Consider the following 27,268-nt stretch of genomic DNA (forward strand, 5'->3'; position numbering starts at 1 on the left):
TACGTTTTGGTTAGAAGAAAAAAAAAAGAAACGTGACTACAGACTCACTTCAGGAGAAGTAATGTGATCAGGTAGACACATCTGAATGGCAAGTCTTAATTGGCAAGAACCCATTTCTGAATTCCCATCTAGACATTTCACTACCATGACTGAATTTCATGGCTCTCTGTAGTTCCCAACTAAAACCGCTTGGAACATTTGGTTGCTCATGCCTCTGGGAAATTGGAGTGGAAAGCTTTAAAGTTACAGCCGGCAAATATGAGAACTGTTAAAAGTTCAGAGTCAACAGGAAGCAAGTGCCTTACCACCACCTGGGACTTCAAGAATTCCCTTGGGGAACGTGGGGCATGTTCTTGAAAAAATTCACCATGCATCTACCTCCTTAAGTGATACATAAAGCTAGAGCAGCTCCTTCCAAAATTGCTATAAATCATCTTGCCAATCAGTTACAGAAAGAATTTATGTTATGTTATGTTATGTTATGTTATGTTATGTTATGTTATGTTATGATTGTTATGTTTGTTATGTTATGTTTGTTATTGCATTGGCCTAGGACAGTTCAGCTTCAACTCGTCTCAAAGGACGTGCCATAGTTGCACAGGCCAGAACTAAATTGGTTCTCACAGTTACTACTGGAGACTGTTCATTTCAGTGAGACGCTTTATAACTTCACTATAAAGTACTCATAAAGCCAAGTAAGTGAGCAAACGCTATACACCAAGTTGGTATCCATTGTTATAACTTTGATCTTGCTAAATTACATTAAAGTGGACATAATACAGAATTCTGCTATAACGAAGGAATTTGAACCAAAAGAACAGACGAGCAATACTAAAACCGTAATAGTGGTAAAAGCTGTGTTGTATCTTTAAGGTGCAATTCTCTTAGACAATGCAGACAGTAGAGCACCCATGCAAGGACTGCACGTCCATTGCTATATTGCTTCAGGGAGAGAAATGTCTGTTCTCATGTGTATCCAGTTAATGGACGAGTAATATAGCCACAATCCTGTCACTTCCTTAATGATATTTTATTAAATGCCCCAAAGGCATTTAATTCCTGCAGTCAGCAAAATCAGCACAGATGTCTAGTGGGGAGATTCCTGCCCTCTCTCCTCCCCTTCACAAGGTAACAACCACAATCCTCAGTTGCCTGCTGTGCCTCCATAGCACCATGCATGTGCTATTCAAGAATATTTTTTCATACTGATATAACTCTTATAAAAACTAGGAAGAAGCATGAAGTCTAGGCAAACTCCAGAAAGCCGAAGGTGCCTGTTTTTCTGCTATGTATGGATTTGATGGATGATTCGTGTTATCTTAATGGCTAGTAGTGAACCTCTCGCAGTGTCTCTTGGTTCTTCTCAGAGCTAGCGCCAGAAAACTCAGGTGTGCTTGGAGGCCCCAGATAAAAGACAGGGAGAGAGGGGGAGGCTCTTTTCAGAACTGGCCATGATTCTCCTCTTCTGCTGAGCTCCTCTCCTTTCCTCTTTGGCCTCAGGAAAAACTAGGTGGATGTTCCTCTAACAGGGGTCTTTCAAGCAGCAGCCCTTCCAAAGCTAAAGATGGTCTGTAGATGGCAGAAGATGTGTTTCTACCAACCATTACAGCTGTGGGTGAGGACAGGGCAGGAAGAAGCACTTCTCTTCCCAACTCTGTGCGACCAGCTGACGATATAACGAACACAAAACTTCTCCCAAGATTTTTCCCTGTAATCCCATTGTCTCTTTGGGGATAGGCAGAAGTATTTTATTCCCTAAAAGCTCTGCAAGGCTGGAGTATATATCTTGCAATCTTTGCTGATGAAAGGGTGAAGGAAGCCAGCTGGCTCTGGCAGCAGTGCAAGGAGGAGGCAGGCCCTGGCGGGGTCAGGGATGTGTGAAATGCAGGATGGGGCATATCCACTGACAAAAGTTCAGGAACTTTCCTAAAACCCACATTAGTTTTGTGTTCTGAGATTGGCTTTTCACTTCAGTTTTCTTGTGTTGATGAAGGCTAATGTAATTTCCTGTAACATGTATAGAGCCCCTTTCCTAGTTGTTTCACCCTCCTCCCTCCTACCCCCCTACTCACCAAGATTTTGATTTGGTTTTCTTAAAGTCTTTTGCGAAGGTTCAAAGTTCAGTGTTTTGATTAGTTCTTGGCTATGTATGCACATGTATTTACTATATTACAGTGCATTATGTTACATTAAATGTAGGGTAAGAAATCACACTTGGACAAATTCGGGAAAAGTGACTACAACATTGAAATTTTTACCTTGTTTACCACTTAATAACTCAGGGAACAGAACAGATTAAAAAATTGCCTTTTTTCTCTCCCCATTTTCCTTTTTATGAAAATGAAAATTGCATCCAAGCCCATAAATTGTATGCCAAGTTTTAGCTGAACTCAATTAGAAACAGCTTAAATATTAAACTGAAAACTTAAGGGCCAGTGACATTAAAGGGACATTCTCTCGAAGGCTCTTAACCATAGCACTGCTAACAGGATGTTGAATTAGAGCTGGATTTTTAAGGCATCACCAATTATATTGCACGTATTATGTGAAATTATGAACTCAAAACATTTTACAAGTCCTTTGGATGTTGTCTTCTCCTTCCCTAAACACATGCAATGCCACATATTAGTAAGGCTGTTTTATGTTCTCTGCTTTTTCCCTGGTTGTTTTGTTTTGTTTTAATATATGTTAGTTATAGGTTTAGCCAATGTAGGTACTTAAGTGCAAATTTTTTTAATCAGCTAATATTTATTTTCAATAGTCTTTCAATTTTACTGTTTACTTCTCAAATTTTAGTAAATATATTTTATTTTATTTTAACTATACTATTGTGTAACCAAGTAACAGGAAATGCACTAATCTAACATTTTTTCCTACCCTTTATTAGGTGACCTAATTTTTACTTCCTTCCCTTACAAACCTTGGACCTTCAGGTATTAAAAATAATATACATAAATTGTAGAATACCTTCTCAACAGCTGGTTTTCTTAAGATTCAAGTGAAGTAGCATATTCACTACCACCCCCTTCTCCCTGCATCTTCAGTAAGCTTCATATAAGTCAAATCTATTGGGAGGAAAAAACAAAAAAACAAACAAACAAACAAAAAACAACAAACAAACAAACAAAAACTAAAGATCTTACTTTATTTAACATAATTCATCAAGGAACTGACTTTTCTAAAAACCTGTAATGCTTTCAAAACTGGTTCCTAAATACACACACCAAAAAATGACCCTATCAAGTGGGACTCAGACTTGAGCTACAGAATTGAACTTTTACAGGATGCTCTTAGAAGACTAACAGGAGCTAATTAAAAATATAACTCTTGTCACAGAAGTGAAAGAGAATCCTGTGTATTTCCCAATCCTGCTTCTGCAAATCCTTCCTGCTGAAACAGCTGAATCAGAACAAATTGCTTGTGTGCAAGTTACTTCAACCATATGGTGGAAGAAAAAAGAGCCGTGTGCCTCCTCAGCGATGTAGTAAATAGGAACTACCTCCATGTGGTTTTACACATTTATAGCTAATGTGGAGACCTAAATGTGAAATCAGGGAAATGAAGTGAATTCGTGAGTCTCCCTCTGGGACTTGGGACTTATAACCTATTAAAAAGATGATACTCATTCAGTTAACAGCTAAATATTTTTTTCATTGGTGATTATTGTGCTATGAACAGTCTTTTTCATCCAAGTGAAAAGAAAGCTAACTGTGGAAAAAAAAAATGATATACATAAACTACTAACAATAACATGGATGTTTTTGATCCAATGCACAAGAGGATCAGTGTTCCAGGCTGGTGAATAGGATGCGACAGGAGTGTCAGTAAAGGACAAGCACAAAAGAGACATCTTTTTGTCCATGGCACATCATTGGTGTCAGTCACTAATGATCTGCTTGACATGTTGAGTACATAGCTCAGAATCTATCAACATTACATCTTTTTTTTTTATCTTTTTTTTTTTTTTTTTTTTTTTTTTTTTTTTTTTTTTTTATCATTAATGGAAGTCGGTTCAAGATTTCTGTGGCAGAAATTGAGGCTTGTGCAGACCAGTGTCTGTGTGTCTTGTGGAAGATTAAAATTACATGTTTGACCTTATTTGGATATGGCATTTGATAAATCTAGGATAATTAATCATGGAATAATCTATGAGATTATCCATGTGGGGCCTCGGTTTCTTCAGCTTTTGTTTGTGCTCCAATTGGTATTTCTGTTAGCTAAGAAAGACTGCAGTGGTGCCAGGGATGAATGAGGAAACAATCCTGGAAAGAAATAAAAAGCAAAAAATATGGCATAAAGTAGGGGAACCTCTATAAAAGGACAAAACTGAGTAAGTACACAGCACATATTGGCCAAATGCAGCAGGCTGCAGATAAAAAGCCATCAATCTGCTACAGCCCACCCAGAAACCTGAAATTCTCCCCAAACTTGCAGAACTCTAATCCTCTAATAAAAACAACTCACACCTATATCCAAAACCCTAAGACCTCATCAGTATTTACATGTCTGTGTATTTTTTTGTGCTTGGTATGTCACATTAAAATTGTGTTTTTCTTACTAGACGCAGTTTTAACAATCAGTGTTGGTTACAGTTAGAAAACAAATCCAATTTGTTCATTTAAGCCATTAAAATACACCCAGCTAAAAATAAAAATTGGATTTAAAAATTGCAAGTAGAAATAAGCATGCAGGGAAGTGCTAAAGTGAATGCAATCAGTTCCAGATTTAAAACAGCCTCCCCCCACACACACACGTCCCTGTTTCCACTACTGGGTGGTCACGGACTCATGGCTCTTACCAGTGGTTTTCTTTACAGTCATTCCAGACTTGTGTTTTTCACTCACTCACTTTAAAATGGACAGAAACGGAGGTATTAACTTAATTTTCTACAAGCTTTCCATTAAATTTCAAAACACCCCCCTAAGGAAGCAGGATCCTGAAATGCTGGTGGAGCATTTCTGACCAGTGAGGCAGTGAGAGTCTGGAAGACTCTTGCAGGCCCGAGAACTTGGGCTAGGGAAAAAAAAGAAAAAAAAAAAAAAAAAACTGTTATCCTTCAAGATCTGATTTGCTAAGATTATAGAGGAGAGGATATAAAGTAAAAGGAGAGCACTGAGCTCTGAGGCAGTAGCAGTTGTGGGGCTTTCTGCTGTCCTAGATACAGTCTGGTTCCATGAGGGTGGATGGGTGTTGAGTGCACTTCTGGGGCACATCTTCCACTTCTGTGCCATCCAAAAGGAATCCAGCCTGTGTGCTTCAAAGGAACTCTGCAATGTCAACATAAACAGTGTAAATGCAAACAATTGGAAGATTTGCTTCAAAAGGACCCTCTTGATCCAAGCTAAAGTGATAATGGATCAACAAAGACTCCCTTCCAGACTTACAGTCAGTAGTAAAACAGTGCCACTTCAATGAGTCACTGAGGATGGATCTGCCACCATACTCCCAGAACAGTCCTCATCCATAGTATGTCCAGAATCAGGCCCTCTGTGACACAGAACTGCTTAATATTACATCCAATATCCTCAAAAATATCAGAACCTGGGGATTTTGTGTAAAATTCTGAATACAAATAATTTGATAATATTTCATGGACTGGTGTAATTAAATCCAATTAAATGATCCATTAGCACAGTCACTTCATGTTTTCCTGTTCCCATTAAGTTACTAAATAAACATTTGAAAATCTATTGTATTTCTTCTCATTTTAACTTACACGTTTTTCACCTTTCCCTTCTTCGCACCACAGCCCTGGCGGCCACATGGTCCCCCCTTTTTTTTTTCCTTCTCTCTCTCTCTCTTTTTTTTTTTTTTTTCCCTGTTCTCAGGCACAATTTCAACTTGGTCTCACCTTTCCTAGCTAGAGGGGCAAGAGCTCAGCTGTGTCCCACCCATCCAGGTGTGTTGATCTGGCAGGTCCCAGCTTGAAATTCTCCTACATATATGCAGTGCAAGGTTCAGGAGCTGAACACCTTGCCTTGCATAGGATCAAAAGAAGCATCTAGCTGTGAGGCAGCAAGGAGATAATCCTCATCTCCTCCAAGGAAAAGACCAATGGGGTTAGAGGGAAGCATCCTATGAGTTTGGCTTGACCACAGGCAAAACTGTTAGGTCCTCCTGTATCATCCTCCTCTCTGTACACAGGGCTCCCTGCACCCCAGATGTCAACTTAGCTTTCCTAACACTAAATATCTATTTTTAATGAGATTTAGCAAGCTTTCTCTGCAAATGATCTTTCTGACATTCTAGAATAAGCAGAGCAATAAATCACCATGTAATGCAGGTTTCATGTTTAGTCTGCTGGGATCTATGAAGCTGTGGTAATGCAGTGACTTAGTTAGAATTAACCAAATCATCAGCTCATTCACTAGCTTAATGGAAAACATTTTACATGCAGATTTATAACTTGTTTTACTGCTGAACCATAAGAGTACTTGCACTTCCATATGACTTTTATACTGCACACAGCTTAGTTCACTGCTCTAAAGCAGTGAACTTCCTTGCAGAATAAAGTACTCAGAATAAACAAGATTGTTGAAACTGGTCCCAATATACTGCTGAAGGCCACCTCTTATCATTTAGTTTTTAAATTGCATATCCTTAAAAGTAAGAAACAAGCAAGTTGTGGCATATACTACTATATAAAGGAATAAACATTTTCACAACACTCAATCAAACCTGCATTAAACAGAGGTCAAACAGTTACCAGTATAAATGTTTACTGCCATGTAGCATCATGCAGAGCTGCAAGATAGTTTAATGGTACTGAATACTGAAGGGAAGTCACAGAATCACAGAATTCTAGGGATTGGAAGAGACCTGGAAAAACCATCTAGTCCAATCCCCCTGCAGGAGCAGGAACACCTAAATCATGTCACACAGGAACGCATCCAGGCGGGTTTTGAATGTCTCCAGAAAAGAAGACTCCACACTCCCCTGGGCAGCCTGTTCCAGTGCTCTGTCACCCTCACCATAAAAAGAAGTTTTGTCTCATGTCATGCAGATCTTGCACTCCTGTGAAGAGACAACATGCAAAAACTGAATGTATTGCCAGCTCAGGGATGCATTTTGCTTTACAGATCATGATTACTCCCTTAAAAAGTCCATGGTAATTACCCTCCATGCAGAACAAGTGCAAATTACGTTCTAATTGCAACCATGTAAATTCACATATAACTGTCAACTTTTGTGTCATGTTTATATGTATTGTTGCAGTAACTCAGAGAAAAAACACAACCAATTTGTTGAAATTCTCAGTGGCATATTTATTTGGTGCATGTGTGCTGGAGGACCATGGCTAGAGGATCATACTCCGTACATGTACATGTTTTTTCAGCAGGCCCACCCCACACGCATTCAGCATGTAGCAGTGCACACAGTGCCTGGAGCACTGGCATCTGCCATGCAGATAAGGACCACACACACAATGACCCTCACTCTCTATCTCATCCTTAACCTAGGAGCCTTCCATCTTTTTTGGGGGGGTGGGGGGGGTTGGTGGAGGATAACCCACATGTATGTGTCATGCTAAGACACAAAGTCAAGCAGGCAAACACAACATGCTCTGTTAGACAAAGCACCAATTGCTAGGACAAGGAGGATATCCCCGTGGAAATACCAGTCTGGGTTTACCCAGTCTCTTATGCTTTGTTTTTCATCAGCATCTGCTGTTGGGAAACAGGAAACTGTGCTTGATGGACTCTCAGCCATTCAGAGGAACTCCAGCACAATGAGACGTAGCACACAGCAAGCACACACCGATTAGCAGATGTGCCTTCAAATCCACAGCGCTTTCACGAGCCATGTGAAAGCACTTTGCAGTCACACAGCTTACAGATTGCTGTCCTTTAAACTTTAAATATCATTGCATTTATTGGTTTTTGTAGTTTTATATGCCCCTTGCAAAGTTCTTTTTTCTCCTTCTATCTGTAAATCAAATATAGCTCAATCACAACAAAACCAAACAAAACAAAAAATCTCTTTTTGTGGAAAATAAAAATGTGACTTTCCTTTTTGAAACCTGAAATGAATGATAGTGATTATTCTTTCCCATTGGTCTAACCAAGCCAAGATTTTATGTACAGTATTGATTTTGGTCTACAGTCTGAGGATGGAAATCACATTTCTGTGTGTATTTGACACTACACAAAATGCAGTGTATCTCTGATCTTATCTGAATCTATAAAGTGCTGTTATGCTAAGCAACAATATAGCAAATGATTAAAAAAATATATAAAAAAAAGTCAGCAAATGAAGCTGAACCAGTTCTTCTAGCTAAGCTGTTACATGCAATTAGCATTCATTTTGAATGGGTCCCCTTTTCCTTTCCAGAATAGTTTAAAAACTGAACTAGATGGCATCAAAGTAATACACGCCTCAGTTAACAGATTTAAAAAAAAAAAAAAAAGTCGAGTGTGTTTCTTCTTTGTGTTCGTATTTCATTTTTATCACGTTCAAACATATGCTTAAAATGTGTTAAAGCATTTATATTAAAAGAGATTTCTCTGATCTACGTTAACCATTTTCCTGAAGGTTCTTTCACAGTTCTCCATCTTAATGAATAATAATAAAACACGTGATCCTGTTTCTGATAGTAATAGATTAATTCCCTATTGGCTGAAATACAACTGAGTCCCCAGCCCTATGCAAGCCAGCACATGTCCATAGACCAGGCACCCCAAAACCAAGGGGTTGCTGTGTACCTCATAAGGGTGTAAGGGGTTGTATGTGTATCTCATAAATGCAAATTTCTGACTTTTTTTGGAATAGATTTCTTTTTTTTCCAGTTGATCTTCCTTGATCAAGTTTTTGGTTAGTGAGATTGTTTTATGATTATTATTTATTTGATAATAAGCTTATTCAATTGATTGTGTCAAATTCAAGACCAAAATTCTAGGTCTGAAATAGCATGAAATACAACTCTAGGTTTGAAATGTAATGTTAATCAATGAAAATATATTAAAAAGAAAAAAAAAACTGTATATTTACTGTACTATGAAATGAATACCAGTTTATATAAAAATAAGATCTGTCCTTTGATCTTTTGGAAGGTTAGGATCTGCCCACCAGGCTTTGCTTGTTCCACCTCCAGAAAGACTGGCAGTGTTCATCCCTCTGCAGCTTTGGGTGTGCAGCTGGTCAATGCACAAAACATGCCAAGGAGACACACACCAGCCTAAGGCTACCATGCACTCTACTTGTGCTTCTTGACTGTCAAAGCCTGCTGCAATACCAAGACCATTGCTACTCTGTCTGGCAAGAGAACGTCTTTTTTCTTATATGTTAAAAATGCATGTTTTAAGTGAATATGTGCAAAAAGATTTAATCTTTTTTTTTTTTTTCTTTTAACAGAATGCCTAGATTAATGTTAAAATAAAAGAAATGTTTTACTAATATAGTCTAAAGACTGATAGGTAGACATTTTAAATTACATTTTAAATATTCTTGCTCTCTCCACTTAATTTCACTGGATAGAAGTCTGGATTTAATAATTACTTCTCATTTTGCTCAGAGCTCTTTTATAGCCATTTAATCTTTTGACAACCCATCTTTAGCTTAAATCTTTAAGTTTTCCCTATTTGCTCTTTATTTTAATTAGGCAGGGGTCCAATCCCCTCTCCACCTTTACTCTGATAAAGCTTGTCTTTTTTATCCTACCTACATATATAAGGTTTCTCCACTTTCTTGGAGTGTAATTCTTCTCTAAGCCTATAATTCATCTTTCCTGAAAACAAATGACTATTACCCAAGAATTTTCAGTAGTGTCTTACTAGAACCTTATATCAACGACACTAATGGTTTCCATAATCCCTGCTAATAAATAAATAAATAAATAAATAAAAAGCTAAATTGATCTTAGTAACAATATGATTTATGATTTATTAAATTATGAAATTTATAGCTTTCTATGGCTACAGCACCTTGATAACTGACATTCTTCCTGTGACAGATTTGTATACCCAGGCTGCTCTCTCTGCCTTTGTTGTTTATGACCACTGAACACTTACCCAATAGTAAAAACAATTGCTGGTAATCTGTAGCAGCCTGGTGTTGCACTTTGTACTTCCTTATCCTATCTCTCCTGCCCCATTCATACAGAAACACAGTTCATGTATGTTATCCAAATCATCCTCTGCATTAGCTATGCCTCTTTGTGTTATGAGTGGATTTCCTTAATGTGCTTCCAAAGCATTAATGAAAGTAATAAATAAAAACCAATGCCGAGACAAATCCTTTCACAGCTTCACTGCTAGCTTCCCTCCAGACCAAACCTACCCTCTTCAGCAGAGTCCAGAGCTGAGGCCCCTGACTCAGTTTCTCCCCAGCCTCAGAACACTATAAAGATCCCCATCTTCTCAAGTTTAATTAATAATTTTCTGGGCAGTACTATATGAAATACTTAACTGACCTCTGAGTGCTATTTTTTGTTGTTGTTTGTTTGTTTGTTTATGTTTGTTGTTGTTGTTTCCTTCTAGATAATCATTTATTCTATCTAATGGATCTTTTGAGTTACTCAGCCACAACACACCTTTTGTAAGGCCAAGAGTGTGCTTGCCCCATTTACCATTTAGTTCTATCTGTGTGTTACACTGCCTGAACTCATGAGGATCACAGAAATTTCTTTTTGTCATTCAGATATAATTTTGTTTGGAAAACCGTGTTGTTATTAATAATACCAAATCAGTACCAGTATTAAGAGTATGGTCCCTTCAGTTTGTCACAGTTTTATATCTGTAAGTGCCAAAACAGGAGGCCATTCCCCAGCTCCACTACCTTGTGTTGTCTTTCCCTGCCTGGGCCTATTGCCAGCAGGGGACTTCTGCTGTAAACACAAAGTCCAGGCCACAAGTAGAAGAGTTCTCATAGGGGATACCAGGGAGGTTTGTTTTATAGGTTGGTGAGAGCCATGATTTCTCTTACATGCTAATTTGAACTCTTCACAGATTATGGAAGGAAGGATGTTTTCTTACCTCTCCCCATAAATGCCCCAAAACCAAAAGACCAAACAAAAGTCTCAGAAGATCACTTCTCAATTTTAAGTGCTGTACTTCAACAAAATGGCCCTTAATAGAAAATAGTATCCTGTGAAGGGAGGGGGGGGAGGGGGAGGTTGGGGGGAAGTCAGTAGTGTTTGCTTGCTCTGAAGTCTGCCAGAAGACTGTATTTAGTAATGTATTCTGAGCTGAATATGCTCACCTGTAGACTGTCAGAAATAATTACTACTTGGGTGTCTGAACTGTCAGTATTAAAAAGATGGTGTGCTTAGTCATTGAAAGGCAAAATTAATACAATTCCATTTCAAGTTTTAAACTGGCAAATTTGCAGAAAGCCTGCAGATTGACTTGAGAAGATTACTGAATCAAATACTCATAAGTTCTGAACAGATGAAATCCCAGGATGAAAACACCCCTGTGTATATATGGTAAAAGGGCAAATCCCAGAAGTCTTAGGGCACAGAAGAGCCAGGTGAGTTCAAGGTCACTGCTATCAATGTAATGGATTATCTGTTTCAAAGACTGACTACATGATATTTGGATTTGGACCATGCACTACAAAAGACAACCAAACCGAAACACTCACTAGAAAATATATCAGATTAGATAGCCTTAATAAACATTGCCTCACATAAGAAATTTGCCCACATTCACGTAGTAAAAGAGCAGCTAGACATGAGTGAGATGACAAGCACTTTAGTACCTGGTGATTTATATTGCACTGAACCCACATGGGGAGGGAGAGAGCAGCACTCATCTCCAAAGCTCTACTTATTTCAGCTCTGTGCTTAGCTATGTTTCTAAAAATTATATATATGAGCTCGGCTCCTCCTAAGACTAAATACTCTTTTGGAAGATTTCTTTTTGCAAAGTCTTTAGACCACTACAGTCAAAAGTAATAGTCAAAAAGGAGGTGTGTAGATACTTATTCCCAGAGACCTGTGATGACTTCTGAAGCTTGGCATTTGTTTAGCAAACAACCAAAGCATTCCTGCTCTCCCTGCTCTGGGAGAAAAAAGAAAAATGTGGAAACATGAACTGACTGTAAAAGATGCTGAGATGTGTGCCTGAGTCAGCAAGCAGAAGTCACAAGACTCAGGAGTCTCTAACATCTCTCCCTGGCCCCCAGAGGAAAGGTGCCTCTCCCATGTGGAACAGCCTTGGCTGGAGTCCCAAGTGCTCCTTCATGCCTGAAGCTGGTTTCCCTTCGATGCACAGGTGATGAGACTCATGTGACCTGCTCGTCTTCCTCGATGTACCACTTCACATGGGCAGAGAACAGCAGTGTTTGCCTAGATGCCCTCCTGCTGTGGCACCAAAATGGGCAACTGTTTGTATGTTTCTCCCTTTCTTCCTTACTTTGATCAGTAGTGAAACCCTTATTAGTACCAATACTGAAATCACATCAAAGGGTGCTGAAAATGGAGCCAGAGATAAGGAAAGTCCTTTCTAGCCCTTGCTGCTGATAAGAGCAGGCTTCACTAAAGAGAAGTTTATGATTTTTTGTTCCTGCCTTTTAGAGTTTCAGAGCATCCTTTAAAACTATCAGTGCTACAGCTTGCTTTTATTTATTATTTTACTAATAAAACACAGGATAAAAGCTGCAAAAGATGCTTCATTCAGAGCTCCAAGGGCAGGGCAATCCAGAATGGTCAGGGGGCCTCTCTGGGTTACTGTGGCCACATAACACACAGGGACAGTAGAAAAAAAAAAAAAAAAAAAAAAAGGTCCAATTAAAAACTATTATTCAATGATTATTTCAAATGTTTCTGCTATTCTACAGGGCCCCACAAAAAAAAAAAAAAAAAAAAAAAAAAAAAAAAAACACACCCACACTCTGAAAAGAGGTGTCACCAGCCACTTGTAATGCTTAATGCTTTCCTCCATGGCCAGAAAGGCAGCTCGCTGGGAGCAAGGTGCAGGCACCCCTCCAGCCCACCTGCCTGCCTCCTGACATCCTGGCCCTGCCAGCCAGCTCCCTTTGGTGCTCACACTGCAGCTATCTCCAGTTTGGGTGAGCCAGGGCAATGCACTTCTACTCCTTACTCTAGTACATCAGTATTTGGGGGGGGGATATAAGGCTGGTGGCTCTCCACACTGAGTTTTCTGCTGCATCAACCCAGTGCAGCAAACCCTGGTGAGGTCAGTGACTGTGCTGGCTGCAGGGTTCTCAGGGTGAAGCAGAGGTAGGAGTGGGGGATATGAGACCAGCACACCTCCAGCCCCATGTTGCAGGGTAGACAGTGAGTGAACTCGCTGAGTATGAGCTACAAAACACTGCACAGGTAAACAGGTATGCATGCATCAGTATCTTCTACATTAGACTGGAATTAGCATGTCTAACCAAGCATGAGGAGTCAACTATTCAAATATTCAACCTCTGAAAGTAAAGTTCAGATTTCACAAGTAAATCATGTAAGGCAGCAGCTCCACCTCCCAACAACAAAAACTCCTTAAGGTGGAGGCTTAAAAATCACAATTATGGCCTTATTTGACTAACTGAAAATCCATACATTTTACAATGTATTAGTCAGGCTGGATAATCCTGTCTCCAGACCCAGTGACAGAATAACTGGTGTACATACAGCCTGGATGGAAAGATTTTAGCATTGCCTGGAGAAGAGTCTTCCCATCTAGAACAAGGTGATGTACAATATGAGGGAGCATGGCCACCAGAGATTTCAAAGCCAGGCCAGTTGAGAAAACAGGATTATATTTCTCTGCAAAATCTTGGCATGCATACAGTCATTATTTATATTAAATTACAAAATATTTTGAGGCCTTCAGCTTAGATTTTCAGTCTACGAACAACTACTACTTTTTAAACATTATTTTCAGTATTTTATACAGCAATGCGTATATCATGCTGCGATAAGTATCAGAGACAAACAAAAATGCATTGAAAAGTGAAAATATAATTCAGGGGAAAAAAAAGTCAGAGGGAACTTAACCAACCTGAAAACAATATAAGCAGAGAAAGAGGCTAATCTAAATAGGCAAATTATTTCCCACAATTATTTGCTCAGCTTCATTAAATTCATAGGTGTAATGGTTGCCAATTACTATGCATATATTCTGCTTATTTCAGTGATAAAAACTGCTGTCCATACATTTTAAGACCATAATCAGGGTGAGAATCTGAGATTCTTTTCTCTTTATTTATCTTTTGTTGTTGCTGTTGTTGTTCAACTCATTTACATGTGCACCTTCTTTACTTTTGAGAATACCTAATTATTTATGAAGACATTGACCTGAATCAATATCTGTTCGCTTTATTATTGAAACTCCTTTTGTTGGGAAGCAGATTTGAAGATACAAATGTGTATGAGCATGTGAGTTATAGAGGAGCTATTACAGCATCATTCTTTAACTGACACAAAATTTTCTTGATGTAAGTGAAAGGAAAAAAAGGAAAAAAATGACACCATCACTCTGTTACAAACAAGCAAACATTGTTAGGGACTAAACATTAACTTTAGACAGGCTCTTTAATTTTATTTCAGCATACACAGACCTTTGAGTTTTTTTGATTATTAGTTTATTATTGTATATATCTATACATCCTGGTGGCCACAGTGTGAGCCATAAAGCTAAGAACAGAATACAATCCTTATTTTTATGACTACTATTAAAATTAGCTTATACTGATTATGATTCCACATACTGAATCCACCACATGACTTGATGGATACTAAACTAGTAAAAATTAGCCCTTTATTAATGATACATCATTCTTTAAAAACAAAGAATAACAACAAAATCTTTTAACCTCATCAGTATAATGGTCTAATTTAGATTAGAAACCAAGAGAGGAAACAGCTTATTTTGAAGTCTGTAAATTCATAGAAAAAGAAATAGAACAAATGGAAGAAAAAAAAAGTTTATTTGAACGTCTTGTTTCTTCCTAAATAGCATGAGCTAAATAACAAAAAAGCCACACACAAAAATTAAATATAAATTCAACAGCTAGAACAGTTTACAAATCACTTCTGTAGCCCCAAAGCAGGATGAAAGGAAATAAATATACTTCGTGTTTAGTAACCTATTAACTGACACCAACTGTTGCAGCTGCGAATAAAACAAATGCATGATAAGATTAGATATGTTGATTGCACCTGGCCATCTGTAAATTGCTACTTAACATAAGAATCACATGCTTTATACGAGTCACTGTGATGAATGCAGAGTAACTGTTGTCTTTTTTTTTTTTTTTCTTTTGGTAAATAATAGAGGAAATAATAAGGAAAAACTTTTGTGCAGCTGATTTGTTTTTCAAGTTAGTGCAAAATTTGACCTGGTATTTCCCTGCTTTAAAAGAAGGAAGGAGTGAGTTGAACAAACAAGGCTGTATCTCACCCACACGGACTGAACAACTCATCTGAATGTGTTTGTTTCAAACAAAGAGAGAGGAAAAAAAAAAAAAAAGCCGTTGAAAGTAGAAAAAGAGGGGACTCGTTGCATGTGTAGCATTGGATGCTGTTTGGTCTACTCACGAGTGGAAGGCAGAGAACAGCACAGTGCTGTCCTGTGGGCACGATCCTTGGCACCCCCCTGACAAAGCAGCCCTGTTCTGGACTGAGAGGGCACTTGGGTGCCTGTGCCAGGGGATCACCCACCTGAAAAGTAAGGAATATGCCCTCTGGATATGAAGGGCTAGCTTTTTTTTTTTTTTTTTTTCTTTTTAATCCAGCCAGGTACTATGCTGTTCTGTAAGAACTAAATCTGAAAAAGTGCTTCCTGAAAATGTACCTGTGCTGTAATTTGTCCTCTTTACACAATAACTGCAACAGTCAGTTATGCAAGTCTCACATTTAAGGAATGGCATATCACAGGCAGACACAGTTTAGGTTTGCATGCAATATTACAGTCCCCACAAAACAGCAAATTCCGCTACTCCTGTTAACGAATGGACGATATAGTGCTACTGCCCTGTATTCCAAAGGAAGAGCAATTGAAGGCAGAAAATTGCAAATGCAATCAAATGTCTGAGTTAAATGCCAGCTGTGTCTGTGAGATAGGTGTCAGATACCCTTTCATGGCTAGATTTGCTTAGGAATCTGTGAGCAGTCGAAAGAGCGGTCAGACATCAGTTCTGAGCCCCTATCTTGCAAGAGTTTTTGCATTAGATATTAAGCTTTCCCAAGAAGCAGAACCAATCCCTTTTTGTTTTACCATCAATATCAGGAAGTACAGCAGCACGTGTTTTGAAAACTCAGTAAGTGAATATAGGTATGAAGGATATACGATTACAAAAAGAAACACTCTGTATCTATATATGAACAGCAGAGCTTTTTTCCATTTATAACAGAAAGGAAGGATGAGATTTTATTTTTGGGACAGGAAAATGGAAAACCAGGAATAGGTTACTTGAGAAAATTAAATGATGGATGATTTTTATCTTCATCAGTAGGTGAGCAATTTATCTTGCCACATGTGATTCTGAAAGTGAAATCAATAAGCTTCCCATAGGTAAATTTTTGCAAGATTAGACTGAACATGAATTATGTGCTGGGTGAGTTCTGTTTTCATTTCCTTTACCTGATTAAAAACAAATTAGTTCTGGAGTTACATTGGAGCAACACTGTGGCTGAGAGCAAGGAAGCAGAAAGTTCAAGACACGAGGAGCTCTGGGTGGGTGAAGCCATGCAAAGGAGCTGAACATTTGCCAGCAGCTGCTTTGCTGAGCCTCCATGCCAGGGGAGCAGAGCCATGCACAGAGGGGTGGTGGGACAAGAGCTGGAGCACAGGGCACCTCCGCACCACAGCTTGCACCCAACTGCTTGGGCACACCTCAGGGAATCCCCGAATCACTGCTGAGAGGATGCACACACCAGGGATGAAGACCTTGACCTTTACTTTTACTACCAGTTCCTGAGATGGCCCATTTTCCAGTTGGCTTGGGTGGTTTATCCTACACCACAGCTGGCAGTGTACTGCTACCCCAAAAAGTAAGCATCTCCAGTTTCTGTTCCCATAGGAACTTAATATTCTTTTTTTTTTTTTTTTTCATTTTTCTTTTCTTTTTTTTTAAATAATTTTATAGATTTATTTTGTTAGTTAGTTCCATAATATAAATATTTGTGGTGTTTGTATTGTTTTTTCGCCCAGTGGTCTTGCTTCTCATGTCTGCTGATTAATATTTTTTCCTTTTACATAAGCAGGAGAAAAAATCACACGCAGGATTCTTGCTGACAATATGTGCAAAATGTGCATGCTCTTGTATCAGTGATGCGCTTGTTGCCTCAGGGATGTTTCCTGACAAAGTCATACACCTCAGGAATGAGCATTACTTACACTCCAGGTGTAAGACACACCAGGTTTAAAGGACATATTACAATGCTGCATCCTGGTTACTTCTACCCTGTGCAAAACATTTACCTTGGGAACCGTGTAACTTCCGTGCCACACCAGCAGAGGTGTGTGTAAGATTTGAGGTGACACTTTGCATCCCCTGGGCACAGTTTGGGCTGCGCAGCCACCAACCACTGCCACCCAAGTGGTGGCATTGCTACCAAAACCTCAAACAGGCCATGTGTGTCCCCCTTTTGTCACTCCACACGAGCATTTGCATAACCATGCAGTAAAACAAATCCGGATGCTGATTGCAAGTTAAAATGTAAAAGAAAGGAGAGGAAAGAAAAAAAAAAAAAGGCATTTGTCTGCTTGGTGTCCATTTGGTGATGGTTTCCCCAGTGCTGACTGTGAGGCAGCTGCACAAACACTGGTGGGTGCATGGAGGCAAGCAGGGCGCAGCCACCACGGTGGGGCAGGAACAGTGGGGGTACCACAGCAAGACCCTGGCCAGATGTTGGGTGGAGAAGCATGGGGAACGAGAGGAAAACCACAAAACCTGCACTTGAGGAGGTTGCGCCTGGAGGAGTAAGTCGCAGTCTGCTGGTAGGAGCTGGCGTGTCAGAGCTGGCCTGAAGGCAAACTTTCTGCATTACCTGGGTGACGCTCGGCCGTATAGGACACCTCGTTTGGTACCTTACTGGCATTTATGTGGGACCTAAGTGTGTAACGTTAACAGTTCTGGGCAGGCTAATAGTTGGAGAAGTTGTCCCATACTCAGGCATTTAAACAAAAAAAAAAAGTTTTTTTTATTTGAATGAGATGGGTGTAAGAATAAACTAACCGACCGTGCACAGTCTTTCCTGGCTACAGGCACATTTTCTGTTACACCAGCACGATTTGTACCTCAAATTTCAAAGGCAGTCCTGATAAACAAAACAAAGTGTGGTGTAGCAGATAATCTTTTTATGTGAGTGCTTTGACTATCAGGAGCACAATATTTTTCACATTTTTCAACTACTACATTTATAACCCACAGAATATAGTACAAATTGGCATCCACTTATGCAATATTCATAAACCAGTAATTTTAGGAAGCAAAATTCAACTGTTCAGGGTTTTTAAACCCATTTCTGATATTTAGATAAGACTATGTCTATTTGGGAAACACATGAGCTGAAATTTAAAATGTTGTGATAATATATGCAAAATCTCTGATTCTCATAATAAAAACCAAAGTATACTATTCTGGCTTTCTGAGGCTCCATACAGACAATTCGTTATTTCTGATAGTGATTAATCAAACTTAAATACAGGTTCCATAAAGCAATGTAAATTCAGACATCCTGCCTCACCTGCAAACCTGCACATTAAGATTACTAGTGTATACACTTCTAGAGTGTGACAGATAGATTAGTGCTATATTGAAAGAGTAGTGTAGAAACTTACCAGCGGACATTCTTTTCTAAAAGATACAGTTATTAGAGAGGGAAAAAAAAAAAAAAAAAAGCTTTTGAAGATACCTTTTATTTTTAAAATAAATATTCACATTTGATATTAAACTGGTAACCTTGTTCTGTACAAGTGGCACAAGTGAGGTAGGTGACAGAAGTTATAGAATAGACCCTGGAAAGTGCAGAATGGTGTCATTTGAACAAAATATTCAAAAAAAAAAAAAAAACCACATACTAATTGTCACACCACCACCATCATTAATAACAATTTTATGTTATATGGAAGGAAACCGGAAACCAGGAAGAAAGCCAGACTTGTATTTGTCCTGAGCACAAAAGGAAATAAAAAGATGGTAAGAAGATTACCTTTTTCTCTCATTCACTTTAGATTAAAATGTATTTTGCTTTTTCCCACCAGAATCTGCTGTTGCTCTTTTGTATTGTGTATCAGAAACACCAAATTAAAAACAAAACAAACAAACAAACAAAAACCTGAGATAAGTAAAATTTGCCTGAAAGAAATTAATCTTTTACTTCTGAAGGAACACAGGGCTGAATGAGGGGAGGAGAAGGATGAATTTCGTAGTACAAAAGTAATTTTATGATAAAAACTGCTAAACATTGTCTAAGCTTGAAATGTCAGAAAATGATGGGCCACTTTTATTGGCAGTCTTAGTGGCAGGACACTGCTATTTTTACTCACAGTTATTTCCGTGCCTTAGGAGATCCTAAAATTAAAGACATTTGAAATAATTGCAGTTATTACCTCTACTGTTCTGTCCTGAGCAGTAAACAGCGTTACTTTGGAGACAGGCTCTGCTGGAGGCTCTGCAGAAAGCCTCCATGCTAACCCTGAAGCTGGCTTGGTGACAGTTTTCTGGTCAGTCTGAAGCCAGGTGGATCCTCCACAAGTTTGTGTACCTCTGCTGGTCCTGTCTTAGACTGCAAGGTTAACCTAAACCAGCTGCAGCTTGGTAAAGGAATTTTCTTGACACAGAGTTGGATCCTGTGGATAGTTATCCATGAATAAGCCAAAGAATTTCAAAAAAAAAAAAAAAAAAAAAAAAAGAAAAAGACAATGATCTCAACTAAATCCTATGCAAGATTTTTTTTCAACTTAGTTACCTTGAATATATCATTCAATAAATGATTTCTCTAGAAATAAGTTAACAAAGCTAAGACTTAAATTTTAGAAAAAATAAAATCCTATGTGCCCAGAGATTACCTAATGCTTCTTTTTTCAGGAATGCTAAGTATAAGCAATGCTTTGTTTGACATAAGTTGTCCATACACTGAATTAAATAGCATTCAATGTCTCTAAATGATTTTAGAAAGCTAGACTGTAATTCAGTGCATGGTGGTTTTGTAGCTCTGTCTTATCAACGATGCTCAAGCCTGGGTGATATCATGAAGTTGTGGAAGTGGGCAGAACTATTACCTCATTCTTGATACTTATGTGGGCTTCTTCCGAACTGCCTTCTTGCAGCTGTTTGCTTTCTTGCAGAGATGACAGGAAAAGATGAGCTAAATGTTACAAGAGTGATAGCGATGACTGTGTAGGAGCAGGCATGGGAAGGCGAGAGCATGCAGGAAGGAAGAGTGCAGATGGCTGGGAGGGAGCAAGAGGGGCAGTCCAAAAAGGTGTGTTCAAAAAGCTCAGTGGTCCGAAGGAGTTGGGTGATCCTCCCATGAACCCTCCGGAGGGGAGGACAGCCTTGCACCCACGCACCAGCCGCTGCTCCCTTCGTGGGGCAGCCTCCACTGCAGCTTGGGCTCATGCATATGCAATCTGCTGATACATATGCAGCAGACTGGTAATTCCTCTTCAACCTTTGCAGAAAAGGCTTGCCAAAAGAGCTTTAAAAATAAAGTAAAAGCTTTTCTCATAAGATTTTTTTTAAATACATTTCCTAAATTGTATATGGTTGGATAGGGCTTTCAGTTCCCCCCTCAATAAATGCGGGCAGTGTGTTTTCTGAGTTTATTTTTTATTTTTTAACAAGGCTTTTGAATGTGTTATTCACAGAGAACAAGTTCAGACTTAAAAAGTCACCAAAGTGGATAAAGGATAAAAGGTATTATCATATTTTCTTATTAAAAAACTCCGGAGAGGTGTTTCTACCTTCCCAAACCAAGCATTTCCATATAAGTGATTAATATCTGAATTAATATAAATATGTATGTGCAAATGGCTCCTTACCTACTTATTGTATTAAATGAGCTAGAAATGTCTCCGTGTTCTCATAGCAGGAGCACAGCACATCTATGCGTGTTCAAGTGCAATGAAAGGGAATGGACATTTTTTAAGGAAATGGTACCGTACATTTTTAGGCAACAGATTTTCACTCCTGAGTAAATAATATCATCTGTATAACACTTCCAAGCAATAAAATTCTTCTTAACAAAGGAATCAGAGAGAGTTCAAAGTGTTTATGAATCATGTTGAGCAAAGGCACTCCGTGAGCTGGGGTGATGCAACCGTACAATGGGGTTTGCTTCTCGCAAACAGGATGAAGTAGGAGGGCCCAGCTAATGTCTCAGTGCATGTGTGATCCTTGGGCACACTCTCCTTTGATCATGAATACATAAGCTAACACCGTGTTATTTGAAAAGCCATTTTTTTGTTTTGTTTTGTGGTTGTTTTATTTTATTTTTTCTTCCTCTTTATTGCCAGTATCTCTTCAACTTTCTTACCCCTATATCAAAAGAGGCAACAGAACGATGGTGGGAAAGGTGTTTTTAACAGTGTCCCTTTGGTTTGGCCTCGTCATTTGCAATTCAAGCAGGCCAAATTCGCTGCCATGCGCCTCCTTAAAATGCAGCGCAGAATGGCAAGGCAAAATACACGCTACGGAGACGGATTTCAGCAGCAGACAGAAATACTCTCGGGTGTATTTTTTTATTTTTTTTAAGGGATATAAGACGCTGTCTCTCTTCCCCGTGCTGACGGCTGTCAGGGGCTGTCAGGAAGCAAGATGTCCCGGGAATCGCTGTAATGAGCCGCGATGTTTCCCCCCGGGTCGCCGAGCGGCCCCACGCGGGCTCGCACCCCACGGGCACCTCCGCGCCCTTTCCGCCCTCCTCTTGGTTTAATTAAGCGGCTAATGAGAGCCGGGGGGGGGCTGGGTCCTCCTTCTCTTCCTCCACCTCCTCCTCCTCCTCCTCCCCGGGACCCTCCGCCCCGCTCCACGCCCCGAGGGGCTGGATGGAGGCAGGCGGTGGGGCCGGGCTGCGGGACGGCCCCCGGGGCTCTTCGTGGCGGCTGTGTCCTGTCACCAAACCCCAGCCGTGTCCCGACAGTGTCCCAGCCGTGTCCCAGCCGTGTCCCAGCCGTGTCCCGGCCCTGTCCCGGCCGTGTCCCGGCGGTCCCCGGCCCGGCGAGGCTCAGCGCTGCCACCTCGCGTCCCCGCCGCGTCCCGGGCCGGGGAAGCCCTCAGGAAATGGAGGGACGTTTCTCCTCCTTTCAAGTTGTTAAAAAGCGGCGGAATTTGGCCCGTGATCCTGAAAGTGCGTTTCAGGTGGGAGCTGGAGGCTCCCGGTGTGTCCCCACGCTGAAAAGCTGGGGAGCCTGCAGGGGCTTTTTCGGTTCAGTCAGAGGATTAGGGGTGGAAGCAATTAGCTACAAGGAGACGGCCAAGAAATCCTAACAAAGTGCTTTAACAGAGTTTCATGTCGTGTCCTTGCCATTCCTTCATTAAGGAGTTCTAAATGGTGAGTTTGCAGATGTGGGAAGCTTTTGGGAACCAGCACACCCCTGTCCATCCCGCACACACACACAGTGCTCGAACCACGGTGACACCGCGCGTGGTGGCTGCTCCCACCGAAGCCACACTGAGTTTAAAGCCACGCTTAATGTACCTGGGGGTCATCCTGCTGGGGGCATCGAGACCTTACACACCATAACACAGCTAATGGAAATGTTCTCTGCAGGTCTTTGTTTCCACACCTCTGCCCACTAGTTCTTAGTTCTGCTTTAACCTGTCTGGAAGAATATCTTGCACGCTGTGTGGTTTAAGCAAATGCACGTTTCTGTGCCCAATGAGGGCTGAAATCCCTCCCTTTAGATGCCCTTGCTGACAGGTGGAGCAGCCAGAAGCTGGGGACTTCTTCCAGGCCCAGCTTGTCAGGCTGCTGCACGTGAATGTAAATACACACGAGTGTAAATAACCTCCTGACACCACGGGCACTGCTGTCCATGCGAGCCGCTGGGCTGTGGTGCAACAGTTTGCGTGTCAGCTCTGGGGCTGGGGGGAAGAGCAGCGAACGATTTGCCTCTCACAAAGCCCAGAGGTGTGAAACTCACCAATGTCACCGGGTGTCCTCAGGGAAGCCAGAAGGCAACATTTTACCCAATGCCTAGCAGGAAGCGCTAGGTATCGATTTTGCAAGCAAAGCGCTAATTTAGAGGTACCTCAGGAAGCATTTCCAGTAATGCAGGTGACCTGGGTGGCGTGTCAGGCACTCAGGACTTCCCTAAACCCTTGGCGGCCATGCAATGGTGTAAGTCCAGTGTGGCACCTTAATATTCAAGGCTTGCTCTCAAACCAGCTGGAAATGCTGCTCAGGTGTGCTATCATACATTTTCTTGCAGAAATGTGTAACATATATGTAATATATATGCAGTATATATGTGGTGTGTATGTAGTATATATGTGGCATGTATGTGGTATATATGCAACATACATGTGATATGCATGCAATATATAAACAAATATGTGACGTGCAACGTACAGAGCACCTAAAACTTTCAGCCACCCCACAGCGTGCTCTCCCTCTGCCTCAAAAAGCGATTTGGACCGGTGCTGCGTGCAGCAACCACCACCAACAAACAAACCGCCGAGACTGCCGTGCCGGGGCCGCCGTCCCGGCGAGCGGCGCTTGCAACCCCTGGGGAGCAAGGCGGCCTCACCCCCCCCACACCCCCCCGCTGCCGTGCATGGGGTGTGGGTGCAGGGTGCACGCCCCCGCAGGGCCGCTGCAAGGCCGCGCGGTGCTGCTGCTGCTGCTGCTGCTGCTGCTGGCGGCAGCGGCGGGCGCGGGGCGCGGGGCGGGCACGTGCGGGCGGGGCGGGGCGGGGCGGGGCGGGGCGGGGCGCGCGGCACCGCCCCGCCGCGATGAGGTCAGCGCCGCCGCTTCCCATTGCACGCCGCCCTCCCTGCTGCGCCGCGCCGGCGGCCAATGGGCGGCCGCCGGGCGGCGCTTGGCACGCGGGCGCGTTGGATACAGCGCGCCATTGGCCGCGGCGCGGGCCGCGAAAGGATAAAGCGGCGCGGGGCGGGCGCGGGCGCCGCTCTCAGCTGCAGCCGGAGCAGCGCGCGCGGGGCGGGAGGGGCGCGCGCGAGCGAGCGAGAGAGCGCGGGGGGCGGCTCCGCGGGGCTCCGCGCGCGCGGACGGGAGCGGAGCAGCGCAAAGCGGAGCGGAGCAAAAAGGAGCGCGGAGCAAAGCGGAGCAAAAAGCAGAGCGGAGCAAAGCAGCAGCAAGCAGCAGCGAGCAGCAGCAGCGGAGGACGGGGCTCGGCGCCCGGCTGGCCGCTCTTCCTGCCGGGACGTACACCTTCGTGCTTTTTTCTTTTTCTTTTTTTTTTTTTCCGTGCCTTTTTTTTTAATTATTGCTAATTTTTGATTTTATTCTTATTATTTTTTTTTTAATTTTCTTCTGAGGTTTTTCTTTTCCCTCGCCACGGCCACGTTCTGCTTGCACGAGCCGCCCGCCGCCGCCACGGGTGCCGCAGCCGGCGCTCTCGGGGGCTCGCCGCCTCCCCCCTGAAGCGGCCGGGGGCAGGCGGACGGCACCCGGCCACTGGAGCAGCCGCCGCGGGCAGAGGCGGGGGGGCGAGCCTCGAGGTGGTGAGGAAAGAAAAAGCAAAAAAAAAAAAAAAAAAGAAAAAAAAATCAGACCGACACCCCCCCCGCCCCCTCCAAAAAAAAAAAAAAAAAAAAAGCCAGAAACAGACCAAAGCAAAAAAAAAAAAAACTAAAAGCACCCTAAGAGAAACAAACAGCCTCCCCGAGCCGCTGCCGTCGCCGCCCGGAGGGGGAGAGCCGGTGTGGACGTGCGAGCGCTGCCGGCAGCGGGGCCGCGGCCGCGGGGGGCTGCTCCGGGCCGGGGCCGCCGTGAGAAGCTGCGCGCCCTGCCCCGCGCCCCGGCGGCGCCCAGCCCCGGGCGGCCCCCCGGCGCCGCCATGGTGCAGCAGAGCGGCACGGCGGAGAACACGGAGGCGCTGCTGGCCGCCGAGACGTCCGAGTCCGGGGCCGGTCTGGAGCTGGGCATCGCCTCGTCGCCGACGCCGGGCTCCACCGCCTCGACGGGCGGCAAGGCGGACGACCCGAGCTGGTGCAAGACGCCCAGCGGGCACATCAAGCGGCCGATGAACGCCTTCATGGTGTGGTCGCAGATCGAGCGGAGGAAGATCATGGAGCAGTCGCCCGACATGCACAACGCCGAGATCTCCAAGCGCCTGGGCAAGCGCTGGAAGCTGCTCAAGGACAGCGACAAGATCCCCTTCATCCGGGAGGCGGAGCGGCTGCGCCTCAAGCACATGGCGGACTACCCCGACTACAAGTACCGGCCCAGGAAGAAGGTGAAGTCGGGCAACAGCGCGGCCAAGCCCGGCGACAAGGCGGACAAGGCCGGGGGGGGCGGCGGGACGGGCGGCGGCGGCGGCGGGGGCCCCGTCGGGCCGGCGGCCGCGGCCAAGCCCGCCCCGAAGAAGGGCGGCGGCGGCGGCCCCAAGCCCCCCCCGTCGGGCGGCCGGCCCCACGGCAAGGCGGCGGCGGGGGCCGCCAAGGCCGCCCCGTTCCCCGGGGAGCCGCCGGCCGCGCTGCTGCCGCCCGAGCACCAGGCGCTGTGCCGGCCCCCCCGCGGGGCGGCGAGCGCGCCGCTGTCGGGCCCCGGCAGGGCGGCGGCGGCCGACAAGAAGCTGAAGCGGGTCTACATCTTCGGCGGGGGGCAGGCGGCCAACGCCGCCGCCGCCTCCTCCTCCTCCTCCTCGGGCTCCCCCGGCGGCGCCGTGCCCGGCAGCCCCACGCTGGGCGGCTCGGCGGAGCCCGGGGACCCGCTGAGCCTCTACGAGGAGGGGGGCGGCGGCGCGGGCCGGCCCGACGGCGACTGCGGCGCCCCCTGCCCCTCGCCTCCGGGGTCGGGGTCGGGCTCGGGCTCGCCCGCCGACCACCGCAGCTACACCAGCCTGCGGGCCTCGTCGCCGGCCCCCTCGACGGCGCGGTCCTCCTCCGCGTCCTCCCACTCGTCCTCCTCCTCCTCGTCCTCTTCCTCCTCCTCCGGCTCCTCTTCGTCGGACGACGAGTTCGAGGACGACCTCTTGGACCTCAACCCGAGCCCCAGCTTCGAGAGCATGTCCCTGGGCAGCTTCGGCTCCTCCGTGCTCGACCGGGACCTGGATTTTAACTTCGAGCCCGGCTCGGGCTCGCACTTCGAGTTCCCGGACTACTGCACGCCGGAGGTAAGTGAGATGATCTCGGGGGACTGGCTGGAGTCCAGCATCTCCAACCTGGTCTTCACCTACTGAGCTCCGCGGCCGGCCCGAGCTGGAGAAGGCGCAGACGCGGTGCCGGGAGGACTCGCCCGCCCCGTCGGGGCTCTCGGGGGGCTTTTTTGGCCGGGCAGGGGCCGGGGACACTGCTGCTGATGGGCGCACACCCCCTGCGAGGGACAAGCCCGGCCCTGCTTCTCCAGAGACTGGCGGCGGCGAAACGCTACCTTTTTCCTTTCTTTTGTTTTGTCCCGAAAAGAGAGACGAGAGGGGGGGGACAGATGGGGGACCGCAGACACCTCTGGGGCCTTTGTTATCGCCCGCTTGGTGCGAAAGAGGAGGGGAGCGATGCCTTGTGCTGGATGTCTCGACTGTTTCGCCCTTTCCCGCGAAAGAGCGAGAGGAACTGCTTGAAAAAAAAAAAGAAAAAGACACACACAAAAGTCCACCCGAGCCTTTGCAAGGTTCACATTTTGGGGGGGGGGGAGAAATCCCGTCCCGGTTTGTTCTGCAGCGAGAGGAGGCGCCGATGGTGGGAGGAGGAGAGGGGGACGGAGCTGGACTGAGAGCCTGGCGAAGGAGGAGAGGAGCCAGACTTAAACGTGGGAGCCGGCTTGGGAAGATAATAATAAACTGAAACGGATTTGCACGTACGCGATGAGGTGGCGGCAGCGCTTTTCTCAGTCACCTTACGCTATATGTAGAGAGAGAGAGAGAGGAAAAAAAAAAAAGGCCGAAAACTTCAAGAACACTGAAAATTTCTTCCGAAACGGAGACCGAGTCGGAACAGTTTCTGTAACGTTGTGGTACCGGGGACGTGGAGGGCGATTGCTTTTTGCAAAAAAAAAAAAAAAAAAAAGAAAATACAAAAAAAAAAAAAGGAAAAAAAAAGTAGTTTTTTCTTCTTACTCAGAATCGTGATGGTGTTGGATTATTTCACTGGTGGGGTTTAATATAGCATGTTAATCCTGTCTATCTTTTTAAGATTTCTGTAAGACTGTTGAACAGTTTGAAACAAATAGTGTTAGGATAATATAAAA

The 27,268-nt window shown here is 43.8% G+C and overlaps 1 protein-coding gene across 1 annotated transcript; it reads left to right on the plus strand.

Annotated features, from left to right (window-relative positions):
- The first annotated feature begins 23,994 nt into the window (after positions 1 to 23,994).
- Positions 23,995 to 26,968, plus strand: SOX4 (SRY-box transcription factor 4). The gene has a single exon (XM_027451211.3). It carries the CDS (start codon positions 24,921 to 24,923, stop codon positions 26,262 to 26,264), a length of 1,344 nt encoding a protein of 447 aa, XP_027307012.2. The 5' UTR covers positions 23,995 to 24,920; the 3' UTR covers positions 26,265 to 26,968.
- Positions 26,969 to 27,268: the final 300 nt, after the last annotated feature.

Source organism: Anas platyrhynchos, chromosome 2 (genome assembly GCF_047663525.1).
Source record: "Anas platyrhynchos isolate ZD024472 breed Pekin duck chromosome 2, IASCAAS_PekinDuck_T2T, whole genome shotgun sequence".
Lineage (NCBI taxonomy): Eukaryota > Metazoa > Chordata > Aves > Anseriformes > Anatidae > Anas > Anas platyrhynchos.

What these genes read in the sequence shown, in the direction of transcription:
- SOX4 (XM_027451211.3), top strand. Translation starts at nt 24,921, where the DNA reads ATGGTGCAGCAGAGCGGCACGGCGGAGAACACGGAGGCGCTGCTGGCC.